A 22,400-nucleotide genomic window follows, 5' to 3' on the forward strand; every position below is an offset into this window, starting at 1 on the left:
ATGTTGGCTTTGAATTCCTGGAACGTTTTCGAGGATTGCTGTTGACGTGTCTTCAAGGTCGTTCTATACACTTCGACCATATGTCTGTCATCATACTTCAGCCAAAGAGCTTCTACTAGTACAGAATAGTCTTGCTCCATAAGAATGGTCTGAAGCAGCTGAAGTGGAAATCCTCGCAGGGTCGGGTCCTAGCCATTATTTTCAGCCACTGCCTCGAACTGTTACCTGTAGACAGCCCACAACGATTGGCCGTCAAAGGTTGGTGGCTCGAATTATGGGTGGCTGCTGGCAGTGCCCTCCGCCCTAACATCCCCGGAATAGGTAACTCTTCCAGCTTGCAGCAGCTGTAGCTTCCTTAATTATCCGACGGCACTCCTCGGTTACAGCTTCTGCATGCTGTTCGGTGGTATGCTCAAGCTGAGATAGCTGTTGTGCCATCAGTTCTTCATGTTCGGCTAGCTGTTGCTCCTGTTGGGCAATATGTTCTTGTTGTGCGAGTTATTGCTCCAAACTCTGTACTTTACCCTCCAACTGGATACTGGTTTCATCAATCTTCTTATTCATTTCTTCTTGTTCCCTTTTCATCTATTGTTGGCTGTTTTTCATCTATTTTTGGTTCCTCGTTATGTCCTCAATCACAGTCTTCATGGTTTTCTTCATATCTTCTTGACAGTTGTTCATTTCATTCTTCATCTCTTCTTGGGTATTTCTTATTTCACTTTTCATTTCATTCTTCATCTCCTCTCGGCCACTCTTTATTTCATTCTTCATCTCCTCTCGGCCACTCTTCATTTCATTCATCTGTTCCTGGCCACTGTTCATTTCATTCTTTATCTATTCCTGACTACTCTCCATTTTCTCCTAGTTACACTTCATTTTAATATTCATTTCCTTCATATTATTTTTCACATCGGCTAAGAAAGCCATTACACTCTTAAGTTCATCAGCATCCACATACACTATTAATCTATCACTAATGTTGTATTACTACACTATATTTTTACCTATGAGCTAAGCTAAACTTCTACTCAAAAATAACTACAGTTCCTAACACCAATTTTAATCTTGAAAATCTAAATTCTGTTATTTTTTTTTTTTTAATTATTTTAAATCAACTATTAATTATTCGTAAATCACTTTATTAGGACTATCTCACTTCTGACACCAAATGTTAAGAGTGGGGAAAACAGGCTCATAAGGATAGTCCAATTAATTTAATACAGTTTTTTCTTGCTATTAATATTTGCATTACTAATTAAATCACCACACTTAATGTCTGTTCACGAATCACTAAGTATCTGACAAGTCCACGTTCACACTCCTCACTGGAGCTAGGCTCAACAGTAGTTGGCTCCTTACCTCGTACCTGTCCACACACACAGTCTCGCGCCACTCAGTCGCACACACACGGTCCCGTCAATACACGTATGCTCAACTCACCTGCTGGAACTAACTGGGCTGGTTGTGATGTGTCGTTTTATCCCGGCCCGACCCAACACTTGAATTATCCAGAACAGAGGCGCTTGTACAAGCCACTCATTTATTAATATTTAAGTATTTATTCAATCATTTTATCAACCTCTGTTAACTCTTCTAAATTATGGTCTTAGTCCATCCCAGACATGGGCAAACTTTTTAAGGGGAAGGCCAGATAAAATAAAAAGTTATCTAGGCAGACAAAAAAAAATTAAACTAAACACATTTGTATAAGTGATAAACATTATTTTTTTATTTTTATATTGCACACAACTTATATTATATGCAAAAATGTTAAAAAAAAACTTAGAAAAAAAGGCACAAAAATTGATTATTTTTTAGAAAGAGTTTAAAGGTTTATGTGACAGATGAAACTGTAACTGAGCTTCTAAAAGTTGTTCATAAACTGTTAGAAACCTACGCGAGGTTGCGTGCAAACTCAGTTAATAGGTATAAGATGCGATAATACTGTAGGTACTTAAAACGCAATGGGAAGAGAACTGTTTTCTATTGTAGCTATGCAGAAAATATATTTTGTCCTATGTGTTATTTAGGGGTTTTCAAAACCATGTTGCGGGCCGGGTTGACTAGCCCGAAGGGCCGAACTTGGCCCACAGGCCGTACTTTGCCCATGACTGGTCCATCCTATGACCAATCAGTTACACTTGTTTAATATGGCTGACTGGCAAGACCCCCCAAATGGCGTGCCTAGCTCAAGGTATCAACGTGTCATTTACAAACTGTTAAATTTATTAAATATGTCAGCATTTAAGAGCCATTAAACTTTTATATGCCAGTTTCATTTCATTGTTCTGTATGCAACATGTATTTTTAGGAGAGTGAAAAAGGCTAAAACAGATGCTTTCATAGTCATTTGTAGGTTTAAAACATTTGGTACACAGTAGTTTTTCCACAGCTACATATAGAGAACCTTAATCTTAGATTCAATTTTTAATCAGACGTTGAAGAATGGTGAACTTAATTTTCCGAAAAATGGATTGACCCATGAGAATTCTCATGTAAGGGAATACTGTACACGTAGAGGCAGAGGCATGTGATGCTCAAGCAACCTGCCCAGTCCTGGTAGTGACACGGTGACGCACGTTTTGCAGGCGAGAAGACAGCCATGGTGACTGAGGTGCGTCAACAGGACATTGACTGTGACGTGTTCTCACTGGAGGTGCGAACGGTGGTGTCGTACGTGGCAGGGTCCGGGGGCACCCCTCGAGTGCTTCAGAAGACTGCGTGGTTGCCCCTCGGGTTGGTGATGACCGTCTGCCCCCCCACCAAGGAGGCAGATTTCAAGATCACGCTCAACATCAACCAGCCATCTGTGCCTCTCTCGCAGCTGTTTCCAGGTCTGTCTTGCGTGTTGTCAAACTCTGATCTGCCCACATCGCACATCATTGCAGTTAAATAACTATACAACCCTCACTCTTATTTTAGTTATCGACCGAGTAAAACAAGGTATCTGTAACAACTCATTAAAACAGTTAACTATGTACAAGTAACAAGGTTAAACTACATGATGTATCACAACATACTCTTAGAAACAATTTTCAAACAAGTCGGGAAGTTAGTAAAAATAATTTTGGATTTTTTCAATAAGAAAAATGCTGTCCTTTTGAATTACTATCTACAAAATTGTAAGGTTAAATTAAGTTAAAATGAGAAAAACATTATTAAAGTTCCTATCAATATTTTTGTATCAGTTAATTCACTAAACCACACAATTTTCCTGGGCCTTCACCTCTACTGATTTTTCTAGGATCCAGTGGGAATAAAATACACAATTTTAAAATAAATCATAAATGTATAATTGATAGTTATATTTTACTTATTCACTTGATGCAAATGAATAACATTTTGAAAACATACATAAAATTTATAATAATGCTAATGGTACATTCAGGAACACTATTATTCTTTAAAATTTATGCAATTACTCAAGCTTGGCTCGATTTTTAAGAACACGACTAGAATAAAAAAGTATGAAGTGTGGACTCCACTCGGCTTGAATTGAAGGTATTATTACTGAACTTTACCTGACTCGACTTGACCCAAAAATTTGCAGACACATCCATCTCTAGAAATATTGTTCTTCATTTCATTCATGTGAATTTGCATAATTTTTGGATTTTGGATCCAGAAATAGTATGTATTATAAAAACAATGGTATTCAGTTTTAAAACTTTTTACTTCAAATGTTTTATGGGTTTACAGAGCAGCAAATATTATTTAATTTAAAATACATGACATGTTACCATCATTAATTGAAGATTGGATCGTGGTCAAGGATCCAGAAGTGGCTGAAGTGTGCACGTGTGGCAGAGCTGGTGACGGACGGAAGTCTGGCAGGCGCGGGCACCGCGGCGGGGTTCCGCCCGCACGGCCGGCCAGGTGCGGTGGTGTCGGTGCTTGCCGCGAGAAGCTCCCAGCGCTACCGCCTGCAGACGGACGCTCTACCTGTGGCGTGCGTGCTTACCACCGAGCTGGAGCGTCGCCTCGCCGCGCATTTCCGCACGGTGGCAGGCTTTGCCTGTTCCTACGCCTCCCCACTGCCTGTGCACCAGCTGTTGGCCGCCGTGGACGAGCACCACGCCTGCCGTGTTGCCGTGCGGGACCTGCAGGTGGGTGGCGTCCTGGTTACACCTGCTTGACGGGACCTTTCTGTGTCCAACTCTCCCTTCAAGAGTATTGCTGGTTAAACCGACGATATTTATTTAGTGCTGCAAGATAAACGGATGAGATAGGAAAACTGGGCGAAGCGAGTTCGTGGAAACATGTCCTGGCCCTGCGTGCAGGCAGGGCTGGAACGCGCAGCGGCCCAGTACCGCACCGTACAACGCCGCTTGCTCGCCAAGCTGAAGGAGCGCAGCCCCGCGCCGCTGGCGGGTCTAGACGTTCTGCTGGGCGAGACCCACCGCCTCCTGATGAATGACGCACGGCGGCTGCAGGAGGCATGCGCGGCGCTCCACCGGGCCAGCTGTGCACTGGCGAGCCTCGTTTCCCTCGTGCTGTTGCTGCTGCGCCTCACGGACGAGGCATGTGCACGAGACCTGGGTGCTGCGCTTGCCTACTGTCCACAGCTGCGCGACCACCAGGTATGTGCATGCCTTGGTCAGGCCAGCAGTAGTTGAGTGCTGTTGCTGTTATGCCTCACAGTGTGCAGGAAAATATTTTATAGTAAATTCTGTAACTTATACAGTAGAACCCGTTTATCGTGAACCCTCTTATAATGAATTCCCGTTTATTGTGAATTTCCATCTCAGTCCTGGCAAAATGATGTGAGCTTATGTATTAATTTATTGGATATAGCGCACAACTTTTGTCAATGTTGATACGTTTTCCCGTGTACCACGAACAAATTTTGCCGACATAATGCACATTTATCTAAAATATTTTCATATAATTACAAGTTTTTTCACAAAACGTCTATTCTGGATCACATTGAAGTTTTTCTCCGCAATACGCTACTCGATTGTCCACTGTTCATATTATAAACAAGTTGCAAGGTCATTAGATACCAGGTCGTCTCATCCCGCTATTTTACTGTTATTGGTCAATCGCGTCTGACGTACATGCTAGACCATATTGCCGCGGGAATTCAAATTAATCACGTGTCTAAATGGCACTTTCTTAAATTTTCCGATTCACATAGACTGATGTAATTTATGTACAGGTTAAATGTATCACGTGTTTCCGCTAGTAATATATTTAATCTTTGTTATGTTGTCAGTTATTTAATCGTAAATTAGGCTCAAATGTGTATTTTAAAATCTAAACTGGTGTTGTTGGTAAACATTGTGATGCGTGCTGTTCTTGCAATATTCACAACATTGTGTTATTTAATGCTAGTTTGTTTATGCTTGTTACCATTGATAAGTAATTATATTCAATATTACATTTAGCTTCCTTGCTAGATGTTTAAGTGTCAACATGCTATGTTCATTTGCAGTAGTAAACAAACTTTGTAAGTGTATTAAATATCATACAATATAACAAGTTTTATGGTAATGACTATCCTCCAAAAAATATTCTAAGAATATTTAATGGCCCTTTAACTACCAAATTTCATATTTGTGTGCAGTAATATGATTTTGTCTAATCCATTGCATTCTAACCTGTGGATCTTCCACATGTGATCCCTCTCCCCTTTACCTATCTCTGAGCTTTCCAAAATCCCCTCCCTTTAATTACCTTAACCTATTTCACCATTCTTTCTTTCTCCTCCTTTACAATGTGTCCCACACAAGCTCCATCATCATCACTGATGGTCTATGCATCTTCCTTCTTCCGTCATCATTTCTCCTCCGATATTTGTCACTTATCTCACTACATTGCATTGTACCTTTATAACTCTTAAATGTCCATCGCTAGGTACGAGTCCCAAATTCCTGTGGCGTATTCCATATCTGGTTATCACCAGCATGGAAGATGCCTTTTCATTGACTTTTATTTCTCTCCTTTAGTGTCATAGCAGTTAACCCCAGACCCCTACTCCCTTCACCGTCCGCTTTTTTTTTTTTTTAATCTACTCATCATGCTTTCCCAGACATCTTTCATTATGAAAAGCAAGGGCCCCATGGCACTCCCCTGTGGTACGTACTCCATGTCACCACTCACTCTTCCTACCATTAATTTAATATTAAGTGAGCTAGTAATTTTGCATAGAAAATTTTATTACAGACCTGTCATTTATAATTATTAATTTAAGTAAAAAAAATTAAACTGCACTCTAAAGCTGTCTGGCCTACTATTAACCATGTCCATTTACATCAGCTGTAATTCTTAAGAATGGTAACTCCTGAGTAACATGGTAAATGATCACTATGTGAAAGGTTTGCTAGGTTAACTAGGATCTGTAATTCTGAAAATGGTAGCTCTAAGTGAAAGATTTATTAGTGTACAATAATAACACAATTTTTTTTTTAAGTAATTAATTCTTTAAAAGATATGTATTTCCCTGCTTAAATTCTTTCATTTTAATCCTTACTCAACTTATTTACCAAAAACTAATAGTCTCCAAAATTACCACATATACTATTAAATTTTGATATAAAATCTCAAATTAAAATTGCAAAACAAACTCCCAGATCATTTACCATGATAAAAATATTTTGGTATTTTGGCATTCTTGGCAGGTACATGTTTCCAAGCTGGTATTCCTAAATATGCTCCTTTCCCACTACGGCCACTACTTACGCACCATAGTGCAGGCAGTAAGGCATACTCAGTTTCTGATTTACCTGAACACTTCTTCTGTAAGAAAACATGCCTAAAACACTGAAACACTTTATTCCTACCTTGTGATACTTTCCAACAAGTGGTCCGCAAATATGTGGCTTAAAACACAAATATCACAGACCATTGTTCAAAGTCTTTATTACATGATACATCGCTGGGTAATTTTATTTCATCTCTTAACATTGGAACGTAAAATTGTACTAAGCCGTTAATGAGAAACAGTATCACATAAACATCATTTGCAGTTTAGACAAACATAATTTTTTTTTGAACGAGAGTAACTAGAATAAAAAAATATATTTTTTTTAATTTGTCAGAAAATTAAACTACTGGTAGAAGATGGAGCATGAGAATAGTTTTTTTTATCTTGTGATCAGATGTTCACAGTAGTAATCATATTTTGAACTGCTAGTTACAAAAAATTTCACCACACAATGCCAAACTTCTGCTGTAAGAGGTAGAAAAAGAGGCAGGTTTTTTAAATGTGTAGACAGTGACATTCCTCTAGTTTCAAAGGTTAAATGTGCAAAACTTTATTTGTGTAGAATAAAATTGTACATTTGTATATAAAAAAAACAGCATGCAAACAAACATATACACTTAATTTGTATCAATATAAATTTTTATTTACATGTTCGTAATTAATCTCCTTGATTGTGTTTGTAAGATGAATTTTTTGTTACAAGTAAAAAATATATAAATGTTGTAAGACCACCTAGTGAAAAATGACCAAGCTAATAGTAATTACAACAATTATGTGAACAAATAACCATCAATAATATAATCCACTATAACTCTAGTGTGTTAAAATGTAGTAAAAATTTATGTACCTACTTAAAATAATTCTTAAGTGACAGGATTTAAACCTGGAAACTTGTAATCCATAACTACGTACAAACCACTGAGCCAAATAAACATAATAATTTACTGTGAAAAATATTTCATTGTAGGTAAGTGTTTGTATCCTAGGAGTGTAACATCTTTTAAAACTTGCAATATTTATTTTTGTGACTATTAAATTTATTACTAAATGTACTCGTGATTATATTGATGATTTGCATTTCGAAGTCACCATTAATTTAACAGATTTTCATTATTTTTCATGCACATAACACATTTCTCCATATCTTAAATTGTTTTCATTTTATTAGATGCAGTCTGTATACTCTCATCATAATTCTTTACTGCTAGAAATAGTAACAAGGTAATTTTTCTCAAATAATTCATCAGAAATATTTCAACACTCCAAATCTGATCCCAGAACATATTTCATTACATCAAAATTCAGTATTTAACAAAATATATAGGTAATTCATAATAATCTACATTTCCTACTTATGCCTATTATAAATTGTGGTGAGTAAGAAGCTATAAAACAAATACAATTAGTCACTATGTTCTGTCATACAAACTACATCAATTGACATGATTTTTTTCTCTAAATATTTCATCAACATAAATAGGCACTTCAAGTATGTTTTATAATGAACACATATTTGAAAGATAAATAAAAAGCTGACAAAAAATACACAATACTTTATTTTTTACTACAGGCATTATCTCATTACTATTTTGCTTTAATTGCTTTTTTCAATGCAAATGTGTAGGAATTGTTTTCCCAACTTGTAGCTGATCATTTATTACATTAATTTACATAAAAAGTAATTTAATATTTTTTCTGTAATTTTAAATATTTGCGAAGTTTCAAATGGTTTAGCGTTAAGTCTCCTTAATGAAATATGTACATAAATAAATTTTGTTACCAAGATATTTATGTAAATGATATAACATTATTTACATGTTGGTTAATACCACCTCTATTAAATGTTAAATTTATTTATTATACTGTTGACATTAGTTTTTTTTTTTTATAAAAGTCATTTCGCACAAAATCCTGGATAAAAAGAATTAGTGTGGCAGCTAGCCATGAAAATTAATACCATATTTTCTTTATCTCTGAAATTTATATGGCATATGTATGTGTGTGTGTATATATATACATACACACACACATACATTACTATATATTTGTACGAATAAAATATAAACTGCATGGCTTTCAATATCATCACACTTTAATGTGATTGTTAAATGGACAAAGTCACAAGACCCACTTGGCTGACCCAGCCACAGGCTGGAAACGGTGGATGATGATGCTTAGTATAAATTTTGGTGTGTGGTAGACAAATACAGGTTATAAATTGAGGTAAAACTAAGCATGACTCCCTAAATACTTCATTTGGAGCTAACAAGACATATTTTACATCACTAGATTATTACTTGTTACCATGGGCACCCATACCTGGGGCAAAGCACCCCCCCCCCCCCCCCCTTGATAGAGAAAGACAAAAATGTAGTTACGTATAAGTCGTCCAACACTGAAATATTTTCACGTAGAAGATTTTAAATATATGTACCTACTTACAAATCACCATTTGTCTTCCAAAATATTTAAAACACCATATACCTCCAGATCTCACTCCCCCCCCCCCCCCCCCCTCAAAATATCTCATGGGTGCACTTGCTTGTTACATAAGTATACAAACACATTTGTAACTTTTCCATGCATCTGAATTACTTAGTTTGATATGCTACATATTTTCTATTCATGTTGAAAACAACTGTGGTTAGGTTCAGGTTTTTTTTTGTTAAACTGCAGTAAATCACTGTGGCCCAATTATGACCACAAAACATATTAAAAATTATAAAATGCACAAATATGTAAATATAATAAGAACATAGACAATTACTTGTGAATGTAACAAGGGACAACTCTTTGCAATATGACCAGAGTTATTTATTTAGTTTCAATTTAGTGAAAAACCAGAGAAAGAAAACAATACAATGAAAGAATGAGTGATCTGACAAGCTATGGAATGTTTGCTATTTAAAGATAAACAAAGCAATGACAAATTCATTAAACCAGAAAATGAAGTTCATTAGGTGTGGTTCACATCAAACATGCTTTTATTCAATGAACGATGAGCAATATCAGGAGCCTTATTGTTTTCCTACAAACATAATACATCCAATAACATTTAGTCCTGTCAAACAGTTTTAGAAGTTCTATCTTGCGAAGTCATAAGTTTTTGTTAAACAATTCTGTAGCAAACACACATTCTGAAATTATCCATGACTGCAATTTACAAATAAATTATTTCATATGAAATACAAAAGATTACTATCACTCCAAACACACCCCACAATTTTTTTTTTTTTGCTAAATCTAAATTAAATGACACTTCCTTCAAAAAATCTATAAGCCTACTATTTATGTTACAATTTTTTTTCTTTTCTTGCACACTTTGTTGCTGCTTCTTCCAACACGTTTTTTACTTAGCTGTCGATTGAGATGATTCAATCTTTAAAAAGTCCTTATTCTTACAAATGAAGCAACCAATTTCTTCTCAACAGCAGGCATTTTTACATTACTAAACCACAGCACGAAAACAAAATCAAAACAAGCACGCAATTTCACAGTTTTGTTTACTTTGAAGGTCTAGCGAATACGTCATATCACGGAAACACCCGAACGACCAAACTCGTTTTTCTTCTGTTGAGACGACCTGGTATCTAATGACCTTGAACAAGTTGTATTCGAGTGGTCTCGGTAGGCTACGTGTAGCCAAAAATGGTGATCAGTTTGGTGAAAATAAAAAATAGTTTTCCCTGCATAGTTAAAGATTGGGCGAACAAGTGTACATTTGATATGTTATCAAGATTAAACATAAATTACCGCCACACAAATACGTATGAACATTATAGCAGCAATTTAAATATTTTTACGTCTCATTTTTATCGTTCACGTTTCAGGGCCGGTTGCACCAATAACTGTTCGGATCCGAGATCGTAAGATCTTTGTTTCAGTGTGATCTCAAGTCGAATCTAAGATCCAGTGTATATGTGTTGCACCAAAGTGAACTTACGAGTTCAGACATTCGATCTCACGATCTAAGTTTAGGTTGGTAAAGATCGATTGTAAAATGAAAGCAAGTTTTCTATTGGCTACTGAATTCCGTCTAGTCACAGAGAATTTTCTTTAGCATGTTTGAAGTTCTTGCTGTAAATGTTGGCATTGTGATATTTACATACAAGCCTATTTGTTTACTGATTACAAACTTGTGGCAGGTTGCGAGTTGACTGTAGTAGAGGTGTAAAAGTAACGAAAAAAAGCGTACCCGTATGTATTCGTTACTATAACAATTAGTACTCGTTACTATCGTATCGTTACGTTACTCGTTACTTCTGATACCGCATAACAAGCTATGTTATGTTGCAGCAACGAATCGAGTCGTATTGCGTACGCGTACAGTATGACGTCGCGTAAATAATAATAAATAGAATATAAACAATTAACAATATTTGATAATTAACAGTTTTTGTTAACCAAGAAACAATTAAATCTGATTAGAGCGGTTTTATTATATTATCTCTTTTAAGATAAAAAAAACCGTGAAAATATGCGATAGTAAAAAAAAATAAAAACATACATATATCTAATTTGTAAAAAATACTTTCTTATAAATAGTAAAAAACTTGGACGACGAATTCCCAAATTATACTTTACTTAATAAACAAACATCGTCCTTTGTAACGTAAATTCGTCGAATACCGCATGCGTAAAACATACGAAAAATGCGAGTAACGAGATGCCGCCGTGTGTAAGGTTTCGTTACGTACTCGTTACTAGATGGCGCACCCGTTACTCAGTACCGAATACATACGGTTTGCTACAGCTCTAGTTGACTGGGTTACACGCGAGTACACATGACGATGGAAAAGAAAATTTCAGTATCTAAAAAAAGTTTTTTTCTCTGAAAAAGAAAAAAAATCATCCTTGTCGATTTGGTGCAAGAAAGACAGGATATTTTAGAGTATAAGAGAACTGATGGCGTGTTTTGTAAGCAGAAGGAAGAAGCTTGGCAAGAATTTGGCATTATATTTTAAATAACATTATGATGACAATTACCGTACTTCGGGCATACCTAAAAACATATCGGCCTAAATTTCCTGTAAACTATTGTAACCCATCAAAATATCAATTGTAAACAAACCAGTATCTATGCAAACACGACTACAAAACACAACAAACCAACGAAAAATACACAAGATCTCGGATCCAACTGCTCTGAACCATCAATTTCGGTGGTTCAAACAGAGGTTCACCTCAATCCTCTGTTAGAAGGTGAACTCGAATGGTGCAATCCGTTTGTGTGACTATCGTGGTTCATTACCTCGTATGATCTCAGATCGACCAGCGATCTTCAATGGTGCAACCGGCCCTCAGACATTTTGATAGAGTAAGGTTCGTAAGACTACCACTAGATAGAACTCTGTGGACTAAACTTTTCCATAGAAAGTGAGAAAATTTCGTTCGAGCTTTAGCAACTGCGATACTAAATGATACGTAGTGATCTTTGATGCGCCAGACTCCTTATTTTTCGTTTATTTACGTTTGACTGTAAAAAGAATTTCGTATTATTAAGCTGCAAATATGCTTCAATAAGAAATACGTACATAAATATGGGTGAAAAACGCGTTAAAATACGTAAGGCATTATCTGTGCGAGATAAACTGGACATTATTGAAAAGGTAGACTCCAACCCCGCTGTCCCGCATGTGTTAATAGCAAAGGAACTGGGAATTGTAACATCCACATTAAGTACAATATTAAACAAGCGGAACAATCTTCTTTCTCAAGCTGCGAATACGTCACAGAGTATTAAACGCCGAAAAAAGGAAAATATGCCGATGTCGAAGAACCATTAATAGAATGGTTCAAACAACAAAGAGCGCTAAATATACCTTTGAATGGTTGCATTATACGGGAAAAAGCGCAACAAATCGCTTTGAGACTCAACATTGACTTTCGTTCTTCTAATGGCTGGTTTGATCGCTTTAAAAACAGGTTCAATATGGTGTACAGAACAATAAGTGGCGAGGCAGGAAGTGTAAGGCAAGAAGAGGTTGATGTGTGGAAAAAGTTACTACCAGGCCTACTTTCAGACTATGAGCAGAAAGACATTTTTAATGTCGATGAATTTGGCTTGTTTTACAATCTGCTCCCAGACAAGACTTTTGCTTTTAAAGGAGAAACCAGCCATGGCGGGAAAAGGAGCAAAGAGCGATTAACTGTTTTGGCTGGAGCCAACATGGATGGTTCTGAGAAGTTGCCACTCCTGGTCATTGGTAAACCAAAGAGTCCAAGGTGCTTCAAAAATATGGGAGCCTTGCCATGCAAGTATGAAAGTAACAAGACTGCCTGGATGACGTGTGCTATTTTTGAACAGTACTTGCGATCTCTCGATGCGAAAATGGGGTGCAAGAATAGAAAAATCTTGTTGTTCATGGACCACTGCCCTGCCCACCCAGCATCAGTTCCTGGATTGCGAAATGTTACAGTTCAGTTTCTTCCAGCAAACTCAACATCAGTTCTTCAACCAATGGACCAGGGGATCATTAAAGTGTTGAAGCAACGATATTGCAAAAGGCTTGTATGCAAAGTAATTCTAAAGATGAAACCTGGCTCCTCTCTGTACAAACTGTCAATACTTGATGCATAGTCGCAAGCTGGAATTCCATTGAACAAGCAACAATTGCTAATTGTTTTAGGAAGGCTGGCTTTCACATAGTTTCTTCATCTGTAAGTGACTGATGGTGACAATGAGGATGATGATGATGCTAATGGAGAAGATGGTGATCATACTGTTGCATGGAATAGATTGCAAGAAAACTTGAATTTTGCTTGCAGCTTCCAGGCTTATGTGGCAGTTGATGATAATCTTTTGGCATGTGACGAGCAGACTGTTGAAGAGCTGTGTGATGGACAGAAGAACCAAAGTGAAGCAGAGGAAGAGGATGAAGAAGAGCAAGAAACACCACGACCAACAAGTGCAAATGCTCTGGATAGTTTGGGGATTGTCTAAAGTTATATAGAGGCAGCTAGTGATGTTCCAGATCATGTGTGGAAAAGTATTTTCAATTTGAAAACTGCCAAACAGAAGAAAATAGGTGACTTTTTAAAAAAAAAAAAGAAAAAAAAAGAATGATGAACATGTTACACAATAAACGTGAACACTTACAATTAATTTTTGATTTGTTAATGCAACTAATTCAAAAATATACTGTACACAAACGTGTTTTCAAGTTAATTAATTAATTAATTAATTTTTTTTAATACGGACAAACTATCAATAAAGGAACTAATTGCTTTGGGCGCCAGAAAAGTAGAACATGTGAAACAAAACAAAATAAAGATTATTGAACAAAAATTAGAATATTTATTTAATTAAATTACACATCTCAGAAAGAAAAACCTTGAGTCATAATTAAAAACTAAAACATATATGAGATAACTATGATTGTCCAGTCTATGGTATTTCTTGCATAATGTCTGAATGTTAAACCAAAAAAAAATATATATATTAAAACAATAAAATTTAATTAATTCCTCTATAGTGTTTGAAACGTAAAAGTTTTGGGTTTTGCTCCGGTTTGCTCACACACGAGAGTCCTTGCTTCAAGACCTCTAGACCTGTGTTGTAATGTTGCAGAACCCTGCCCTCCTAATTAAATAATTTTTCTTTTAAACTATTTTCATGAATGTAAATATTTCTTAAAATGTCTTTCTAATGATATTTTACCGTTTGTTATATATTTTAGGGTTGATATTTTTCACTTGCTATGTTTTTAAGAAGGTATTTATTATTTTATTAGACATTTTTAATCATTACTATTTTTTATGTAATTATTCACAAATGAACCGTTGTACTAGAATTTTGCCTGTTTAGGCCTACTTTTTCAGGTTATTTCTAAATGATTTTAATTTTGTAAAGTAATTTGTATTATGATTACTGTTCTTAATTTTTATTAATGTATTGTAATATAATTATAAATCACGGGACTGTGTCTGGGCTGGTGTGATGGTTAGAGAGGCATAAGAGGCCTGTAAGTAGAAGTGAGAAAGAAACAGTGTTTCCCCGCCAACCGAGATAAAGATGGTAATTTCCCCCCTGCGTGGGAACTGTGTGATAACTGCTCTCTCACGGTGTGGGAGAGAGAACGAGAATGGGAGTCCCTGATTTCGATGTGAAATTGAAAAGAGACTGATCAGGGGAAGCCTAGAGTTCTGTATGTACAAGGTTTTTTCATGTATTGTAACTTGTTCTGTGATTGGCTTGCATCTGTAAGAGTGAATGAAGCGTGCGTGTGTTTGGTCGGTGAGGTCATGTGACGTCTACTCCCTGCGTGGAGGAGAGTGTGACAAGATTTCACCAGTCGTCTATCGATCGCTGCCTCAGTAGGTCGCGTTCGGTGGCTTCTCGCCAAATTATGAAGTAATTTGCTAATGGATAATTTCACATTGGTGGTCAGAGCCATGCAGAGTATTAAATTAAACTAATTTTTTTTTTATATTTCTTTCGGACAATAATTAGAGATTGCGGCCACCTTCGTCGGCATTTGGCTCGGGGCGAAATTCGGTTTTGCTGGGTGCGGCCACGTTTGAGGCCGCACTGACTTCATGTATGTGCAGCAAAACATTATTGAAGGACGCTATTTTTTCCGTTAATTCTCATCACGCGAACTACGAGCAATTTTCGACAGTCAGATATACATGTGGAACGAGTGAATGAACCATTGTAAGTGTTTGGATTCGTCGGGGCATTCTATTTAAAAAAAAATAAAAACCAACAAAAATTACAATCGGCGTTGAACTGTTTATTTTGTATATAACGAACCGTTATAGTGTGTAGCTATTATGAAGTAATTTGAATTAATTTATTGTTTTCTGCCGAAATGTCACTGTTTATTTAGTTTATCATAAAATTAGGAATGGAACAAACAATGTTTATTAATATTTGGGGTGATATTAGCGGTAATATCGTGTTGGCGTCACTACACGATGCTAATGCCGGCCATACCTGATAGCTGGACAATTAATTACCGTCTCAAAATCCGCCGTAACTCACTGAAAATAAATGCCTGAGATTGACATTCAATGTCAGGGCGGCTCCGACAATTCCTCTTGCGGAGGACGTATTTCTTACGATGAAAACACTGAATATTGTCTCGCCATATAATAAAATTCCCTGAGGGAATTAACTTCACGATACACTGAATGGCGTCATTTTTCACTCTTTTTTTTCTCTCTTGACTAAATATCATTGTTAATTAAAACCGACTAATCACGGCCGTGACACGTACGCGTCTTTTCCATGTAGGCCAATTAAATTTCACTTTAAAAACATGCATTGGCATATCGAAACTGTCCCAGAGCCGTGCAATTTATTTACATGAGGCGTCGTCATGATGACGCAGAAAAAGCTGTGCGTGCCACCACGCGAGAAACAAAACAAAACACTGCCGAAAAGTCCTGAAAGCGAATTAACCTCGAACATAAAATAATAAACAAACATTTTCAGTCAATCTGCTAATACTGTAGTATTACAATACATACATACAGTATATACATGTACTTAGTCCATTTAAATTTAAGTACATATGAAATTTCAAACAAAAGTTTGTATATGTGTAGTGCATTAAAAATAATATCTGCATTTGCTCATAAAACTGTTGCTTTGAGTATTTTCATTCGTTCTTTTCTTGGCTTAGGACTATGTGTAGTTAAGATTTTGCTTTTGAGTATGTATTGTCAATATAAAAGTTTCCCCTCTATAGTGAACATATAAACTACTCCCTTCAGATTCATTATAACAGGGTTCTACTGTATATGTTGAATGAAATGTCTTGATAGTAGTGTGCGTTGTACCAGCTGTAATCGTGGCAAATAACTTATGACACAGGGGAAAAAAGAGGTGAAACAGGAAAAACTCAAGGAGATTGGTTGAAGTAAGAATGTGAGGACCCTTATATAGCTTATTTAAAGGTTGTTTACTGGTCATAAAAGTCTCAGAAAAGCCCAGAAACAAATGGTAATGGTGCTGGAAGTCATGAAACTTTAATTTACAGCATCCTTTTGCTAGTTGGCATTTTGTTTATTTTTTACGCTATACTTCAGTTTACAGTTCTACATTAAATATGAATGTTTGTAAACTGTACGCTTAAATCATGTGAAATTGTATCTGAAATATTTTAATTTTCTATTATAAATATTAGCACGTTCCTGCAAATAGAATTATTTCACTTTTTTTTTTTTATTTGTTTCTTATGTATGAAAAAATTACTATGTTATGTATAACAGTTTGAAGAAAATTTTATCAATGGTCCTAAAAAATCCATTAAATTGATTCACCAGGTATTGAATATATATTGTACAGTGTATTTGTGGACGGGGTGATGTTTGTTGAAGGACTGGGAAGAAGTGACGGATGCAGCCATGACATACCTACTCAGGACGTCCCTGGCCAGGTCGGGCAAGGACTGCGAGCCAACGGCGGCCATCACGCTGGTCCCCACAAGCGATGCATCCCGCCTCAAGAAGCACATCGGCTCCGCCATCGACCGCCTCTTCAAGAGCGTGAATGTGTTTCACGGAGAGGAGGGGCTGCCACGGGCCGTCTCGCCCATCCCAGAGGGGGAGGAGACTCCCAGGAGGAGGGGTGACGAGGAAGGGGACGAGGCAATGGTCCCCGTGAGCTGCCGGTTCGCAGAGCGTAAGCTGATGGCCCCACCTCGAGGCCGATCCGCACTGCTCAGTGCCCTGAAGGCCAGGACGGAAGGTGGGTTTACGAGGGGAAGAGCTTCCTGGTAAAGAGTCCGAACTGTATACATTGAAACCTCAGTATAAAGGATTTCTCACTTTAAAGTATATATTTTTAGTTCCTGACAAAATGTTTTACATTTAGAAACAGTTCAGTATAAAGTACTTTCATTATTATGTCGCGTGTTGGCTCCTCTGGCTCTTCCAGAATGCCTTAAGTGTCAATCCTTAGTTTCTGCCTGAATAGGAACGGAAGGCCCCACGTTGGGCGCCACTAATTGTCGCGGGATGATGGGGTTTGTGTCCTGCTGGAGCGGATCCCCTCCCTGCGTCGGTGGCGGCCAGTAGGAGCGTGCGCACGCATTCGGCTGGTTGTCTTGGCAACCAAGGACGCGGCAGTGGTCGCCCTGGCAACCGGCAATGGCTGTGGCGGCGGCTCGCACACGTGTTTAGGGAAGAGAGGGACTGGCGGCTTCGAGATTACAGACGCGTGCAGCACGTCGCACGTCAATTAAATACTAAATATGGGTTTTTTCAGGTACATTGTAATGAGATTTGACTTTACTGGTACCAGCAGATGTTTGTGCATGCCTGAGTGAGGAAAGTGGGGCCAGCCACTTAAGAGGAAAAGAGATTTGCACGCATGTCACACAAACTATCAGCTTTTCTACAAACATCAGCTCCGGTGAGGATGGTTACAGTGCTATGGGAAAGTTATCCATAGCAGTGAACGCGTAATTTTAAAGTGGTGATTCAGTGTTGTAATGAAGAGGCTAAAAGAGCTTGTCTTCTTGAGCTGCTTGTAAGGGCAACAGCAAGAGCTGCCAAATATACGGGCATTAGGGAAAGAACCATATTTAGTATTCGTAAAGCCAGCAGAGAGTGGCCAAACGAGTCCCAGACATTTACAGAGAAAAGCAGGTATAGAGAATATATTATTTTTAACATGCAAAAAATTTGTATTAAACGAAAACACATCATAAGTATACATTGTTTAAAAATTAAAATTTTTAATTCATTAATTGATGCCTTTGCTGCAGTGACTTGCCAAATTTTTTGAAATAATGTAGCAGGTATGAGAGCTAATAAAATGCTGTTATAATGAGCAACGTTATTAATAGTTTTATTTGAAATGTATTTGAGGTTAGCATGAATTTGCTATACATTTTTTTCTCTGACATATACAAAATTAAGATAAAGTTTTTCTTTTCCCCTTTCTAAGATACGTTAATCATAACTGCCTTTAATTTAAGTTTCATGATATATATTTTGCTTGTTGCATTTTGTGTAATATTATTGTAAGTTCAGAAAAATTTTATTCGCAGGCCCAAAATGAAAGGTTGCATTGAGCTTGATAGTTTCGACCTGATTACTATACAAGACACAATAGAGGAGAATTCTGTACAATGAAAAAGATTATACCAACAATTGATAAAATAATACCTGTTTTACAATAAATAATTAGATGGCAATGGAGTGATAGATCACTGAGAAGAATCCTTCACATGGGATTTGTGTGAAAGAAGTGTCAGAAGAAACTGCTTTGCTTATTGAAGGTATTGAAATTTTGATGTGAAGTTCGAAATATGTTAACGGAATTAAGGCAACTAAAAAAAAAGGCATAAAATATTTTACCTAGATGAATTGTGGATCGGTACAAACTTAAAAGTGAATAGTAAATGATAGCAGAAAACAGATGCTGTGAAAGATATTTTGATGCCGGGAAATGCATCAAACAAATTGATAATTGGGCACATTGGATTCGCGAATGGTTTTGTGTAGAATGCTCTTTTGGTTTTTAAAGCTGGTGCTGCCAGTGGTGATTACCAAGGGCAAATGAATGATGAAAATGTTGAAAATGGTTAATAGGAAAAGTTTCCCCTAATTTACCTCCTGCTGCGATAACTTTTATGGACAGTGTCCAGTACCATTGTAGCAAGATAAGTGCCTGTCAAATTACGCAACCTTAAAATGACATTATTGAGTGGCTGAACCAGAAAGGCATAACATGTGACTCAAACACGTGGAAAGTTACTCTATTTGATTTGTTGGCTGAACACAGGCCAAAAGAAACACTGTTTTGAGTGGACAAACTTTTATAACAATTTGACTAGAAATTAGTTTGTTTGCCTCCATACATGTGTGACATCAATGCTATTGAGCTGGTCTGGGCAATCATAAAACAGCATGTTCGCGAGTGGAACGTATCGAGAAAATTATCATTGCAAGATCTCATGACGTTAATGAGAGGTGCAGTTGAAAATGTAAGTAAATATTACCGGAAAGTCTACGTGATGCATGAGGAAATAGAAACGTATTATTGTTAAGGACTATGTAATGGAAATTGCAATTTATGAATTTGTTATTCAACTAGGTGGAGAAAGCACTGAACAGGGTGACGATTGGTTGGGAAATTCAAGAAACCTGGAAATACTCATGAATATTATACTTCTGGTAAAATGTGGGAAATACCCAGGAATTTATTCACCCCTCAGGAGATTCGCTGTTCTTCGTCCATACTGTAATCATAGTTTAACAACAAAGAAATTTCTTGACTATGTACGTGTGCAATTAAATTCAGTATGAAAAATATATTTAACAGCCATGGATTGCGATAGAAATATATATTATTACGATAAAAGACATCATGGGAGAGTCAGCATCTGCAGACGAAAGCATAATCAGCAATCCCAACACCATTTATGATTAGATGATTACTTTTATGATACTTGGACAAACACTTTTAGAAGCTGATGCCAGAGCGCAGTGGATTCAGATTATTTACCGAGCATCATTCCAATTTTCTTAATACAAATTGTAGTTTAATATCTTTATTTTTGATGATTTCTGGTTTTTGTTTATTAAATATATGTTAGCTAATAAATGTTTGTTTTATAATGGCTAATTCTTTAGTGTAAACTTTATCATGTCAATAGTTGGCAACATTTTATCTTATATACCAGTATCATTGTTTCTGTGATACACACGTAAACGGAAAGTTATGTGATTCCGCATTTTGTTAAGATATGTTTATATAGATAGGCTTGGAAGTAAACTGAAGATTAATTAATTTTATAACGTAACTTGTTACTGCCCTACGTTAGCACCCTACATCACAATCGTATAACATTGACGTAACAAACGGACATGTCAAGTGCATAAAAATAACGAGGTTATGTAACTTAACCTCAATGTTTTTGTATTGCAGATAACTAGAGACAGGATTATATTCAATTGCATATTTGCATATGCATTTGTATATTTGCAATCCATTTGCATATTTAGCCCATTTTCAATGGTGATTGCATATGTTACCTAAAATCTTGTGATGATACATATTTTCGCTATATTTGCAATATTTCTGGGTAAGATAGTTAATGATTGATAATGAACAAATGAAATCTTACGTTGTAGCTGGCCATACCGATTAGCCGCACGGTCCTTCGAGCGCACTTAGCAGCTGCCTGTCTATTGTTTTGGTAGGATAATATTACTCAAGGTTAGTCGCGCCAGTCAATTGTTTTCAGAATACAAACCTCTTGGGTTTATCGTTAGTTCAACGTTCAACTGTTTACAGTTTGGAATATAACCACATACCACTATCACTAGGCAATTAAATTACGCATGTTATTGTTGACGCACTCTCATTGCATTTGTTTAGTGTTTTATTTGTTTGTGCAAAGTTTAAAGTGTACCATGCCACCTGAAAAAAAATGTATTTTTTTCAGGGATAGCCGACTATCCTAAAATATTTACTTACGACGGAAGTGTTTTATATTGTAGAGTTTGCGAGAAAAATATTCAGTGTGCAAAATAATTTCAAATTCACCAGCATGTCAAGACAAGTCTTCATGTCGCAGGATTACAAACAAAAGGCCTAAAACAACAACTTCTAACAGCGGCAAGTAGCAGTAATTCTACTTCAGAAGGTAAACAAAAAAAACCTATTTAATATGGATTTATGTGAAGCATTGCTTGCCAGTAATATTCCTCTTCATAAACTTACAAATTCTACATTCAAAAATTTTCTGCAAAAATATTGCTTGAATCAAAATATACCAGACAAATCAACTTGCGTAAACATTACATACCAATAATTTACCTACATGTTGTGGAACAAATATGCAATGAACTCCAGGATAACATTATTTGGATTACAGTTGATGAAACTACCAAAAGTTGTGGCCGCTACATTGTGAATTTAATTGTTGGTTCCTATCTGGTGGCCTGCAAAGAACTTGAAAAGGCAAATCATTCAACAATCACCAGATTTGTGAATGAGGGTATTAAAAAATTATTTCCTGAAGTTTTTGCAGATTAAAGAGTGTTTATATTTATCTCAGATACTGATCCCTATGTGATCAAGGCAGCCAAAGCCCTACAAGTATTTTATCCCCATTTGATTCATGTGATGTGCTTTGCTCATGGAGTATATTGACTTGCTGAAGAAGTACAATCCATATTTGGAAATGTAAATAAACAGATTTCATCAACAAAAAAAGTGTTACTTAAGGCACCTGCTCGCATTAAGGCTTATAAAGAAAAACTGTCAAATATCCCTTTACTTCCTGAACCAGTGGTAATTCAATGGGGTACATGGATCGAAGCTGTACTGTGTAATACTACAGTATTTACAGGTTCACTGCAACTGTTATGATGTTCATTTGTTTTGTTTTGTTTCGTTTCCCGGACTTTCGACAGTGTTTTGTTTGGCGTGGTCATGAGCATCAGCGGCCTCGGACATTGCCATGACGACGCATCAAATCAACAATCCGTTGTGTTCGAAACAATAACATTATAATTGGTCGAGTGGAATAAAGACGCCTAGACGTTTGGATTGGTTGGCGAGTGCCAACAATGCAAAATTAAAATATTTAGAAAAAGAGTGCAATCTGACGCTGGGAAGAGGGAGTAAATCTGCGTTAATTCCCGTGTGAAATTCTGCTGTTCAGCGTCGAGTGTAGCTGCGAAGCTGTAGCTAAACGCAATAATTAATTAATTAATTACTCCTTATGTT

General features: G+C 36.6%; 1 protein-coding gene across 4 annotated transcripts in view; it reads left to right on the plus strand.

The window, feature by feature from the left end:
* The window catches only part of LOC134527595 (protein PTHB1), an 82,630-nt gene that overhangs the window by 55,478 nt on the left and 4,752 nt on the right, over nt 1-22,400 (plus strand). For all 4 annotated transcript variants that reach the window (XM_063360412.1, XM_063360411.1, XM_063360413.1 and 1 more), the window contains 4 exons: nt 2,589-2,834; nt 3,808-4,106; nt 4,281-4,580; nt 17,033-17,402. In XM_063360412.1, coding sequence (XP_063216482.1) covers nt 2,589-2,834; nt 3,808-4,106; nt 4,281-4,580; nt 17,033-17,402 — 1,215 coding nt within the window. The remainder of the gene's footprint in view (nt 1-2,588; nt 2,835-3,807; nt 4,107-4,280; nt 4,581-17,032; nt 17,403-22,400) is intronic.

Source organism: Bacillus rossius, chromosome 1 (genome assembly GCF_032445375.1).
Source record: "Bacillus rossius redtenbacheri isolate Brsri chromosome 1, Brsri_v3, whole genome shotgun sequence".
Classification (NCBI taxonomy): Eukaryota; Metazoa; Arthropoda; class Insecta; order Phasmatodea; family Bacillidae; genus Bacillus; species Bacillus rossius.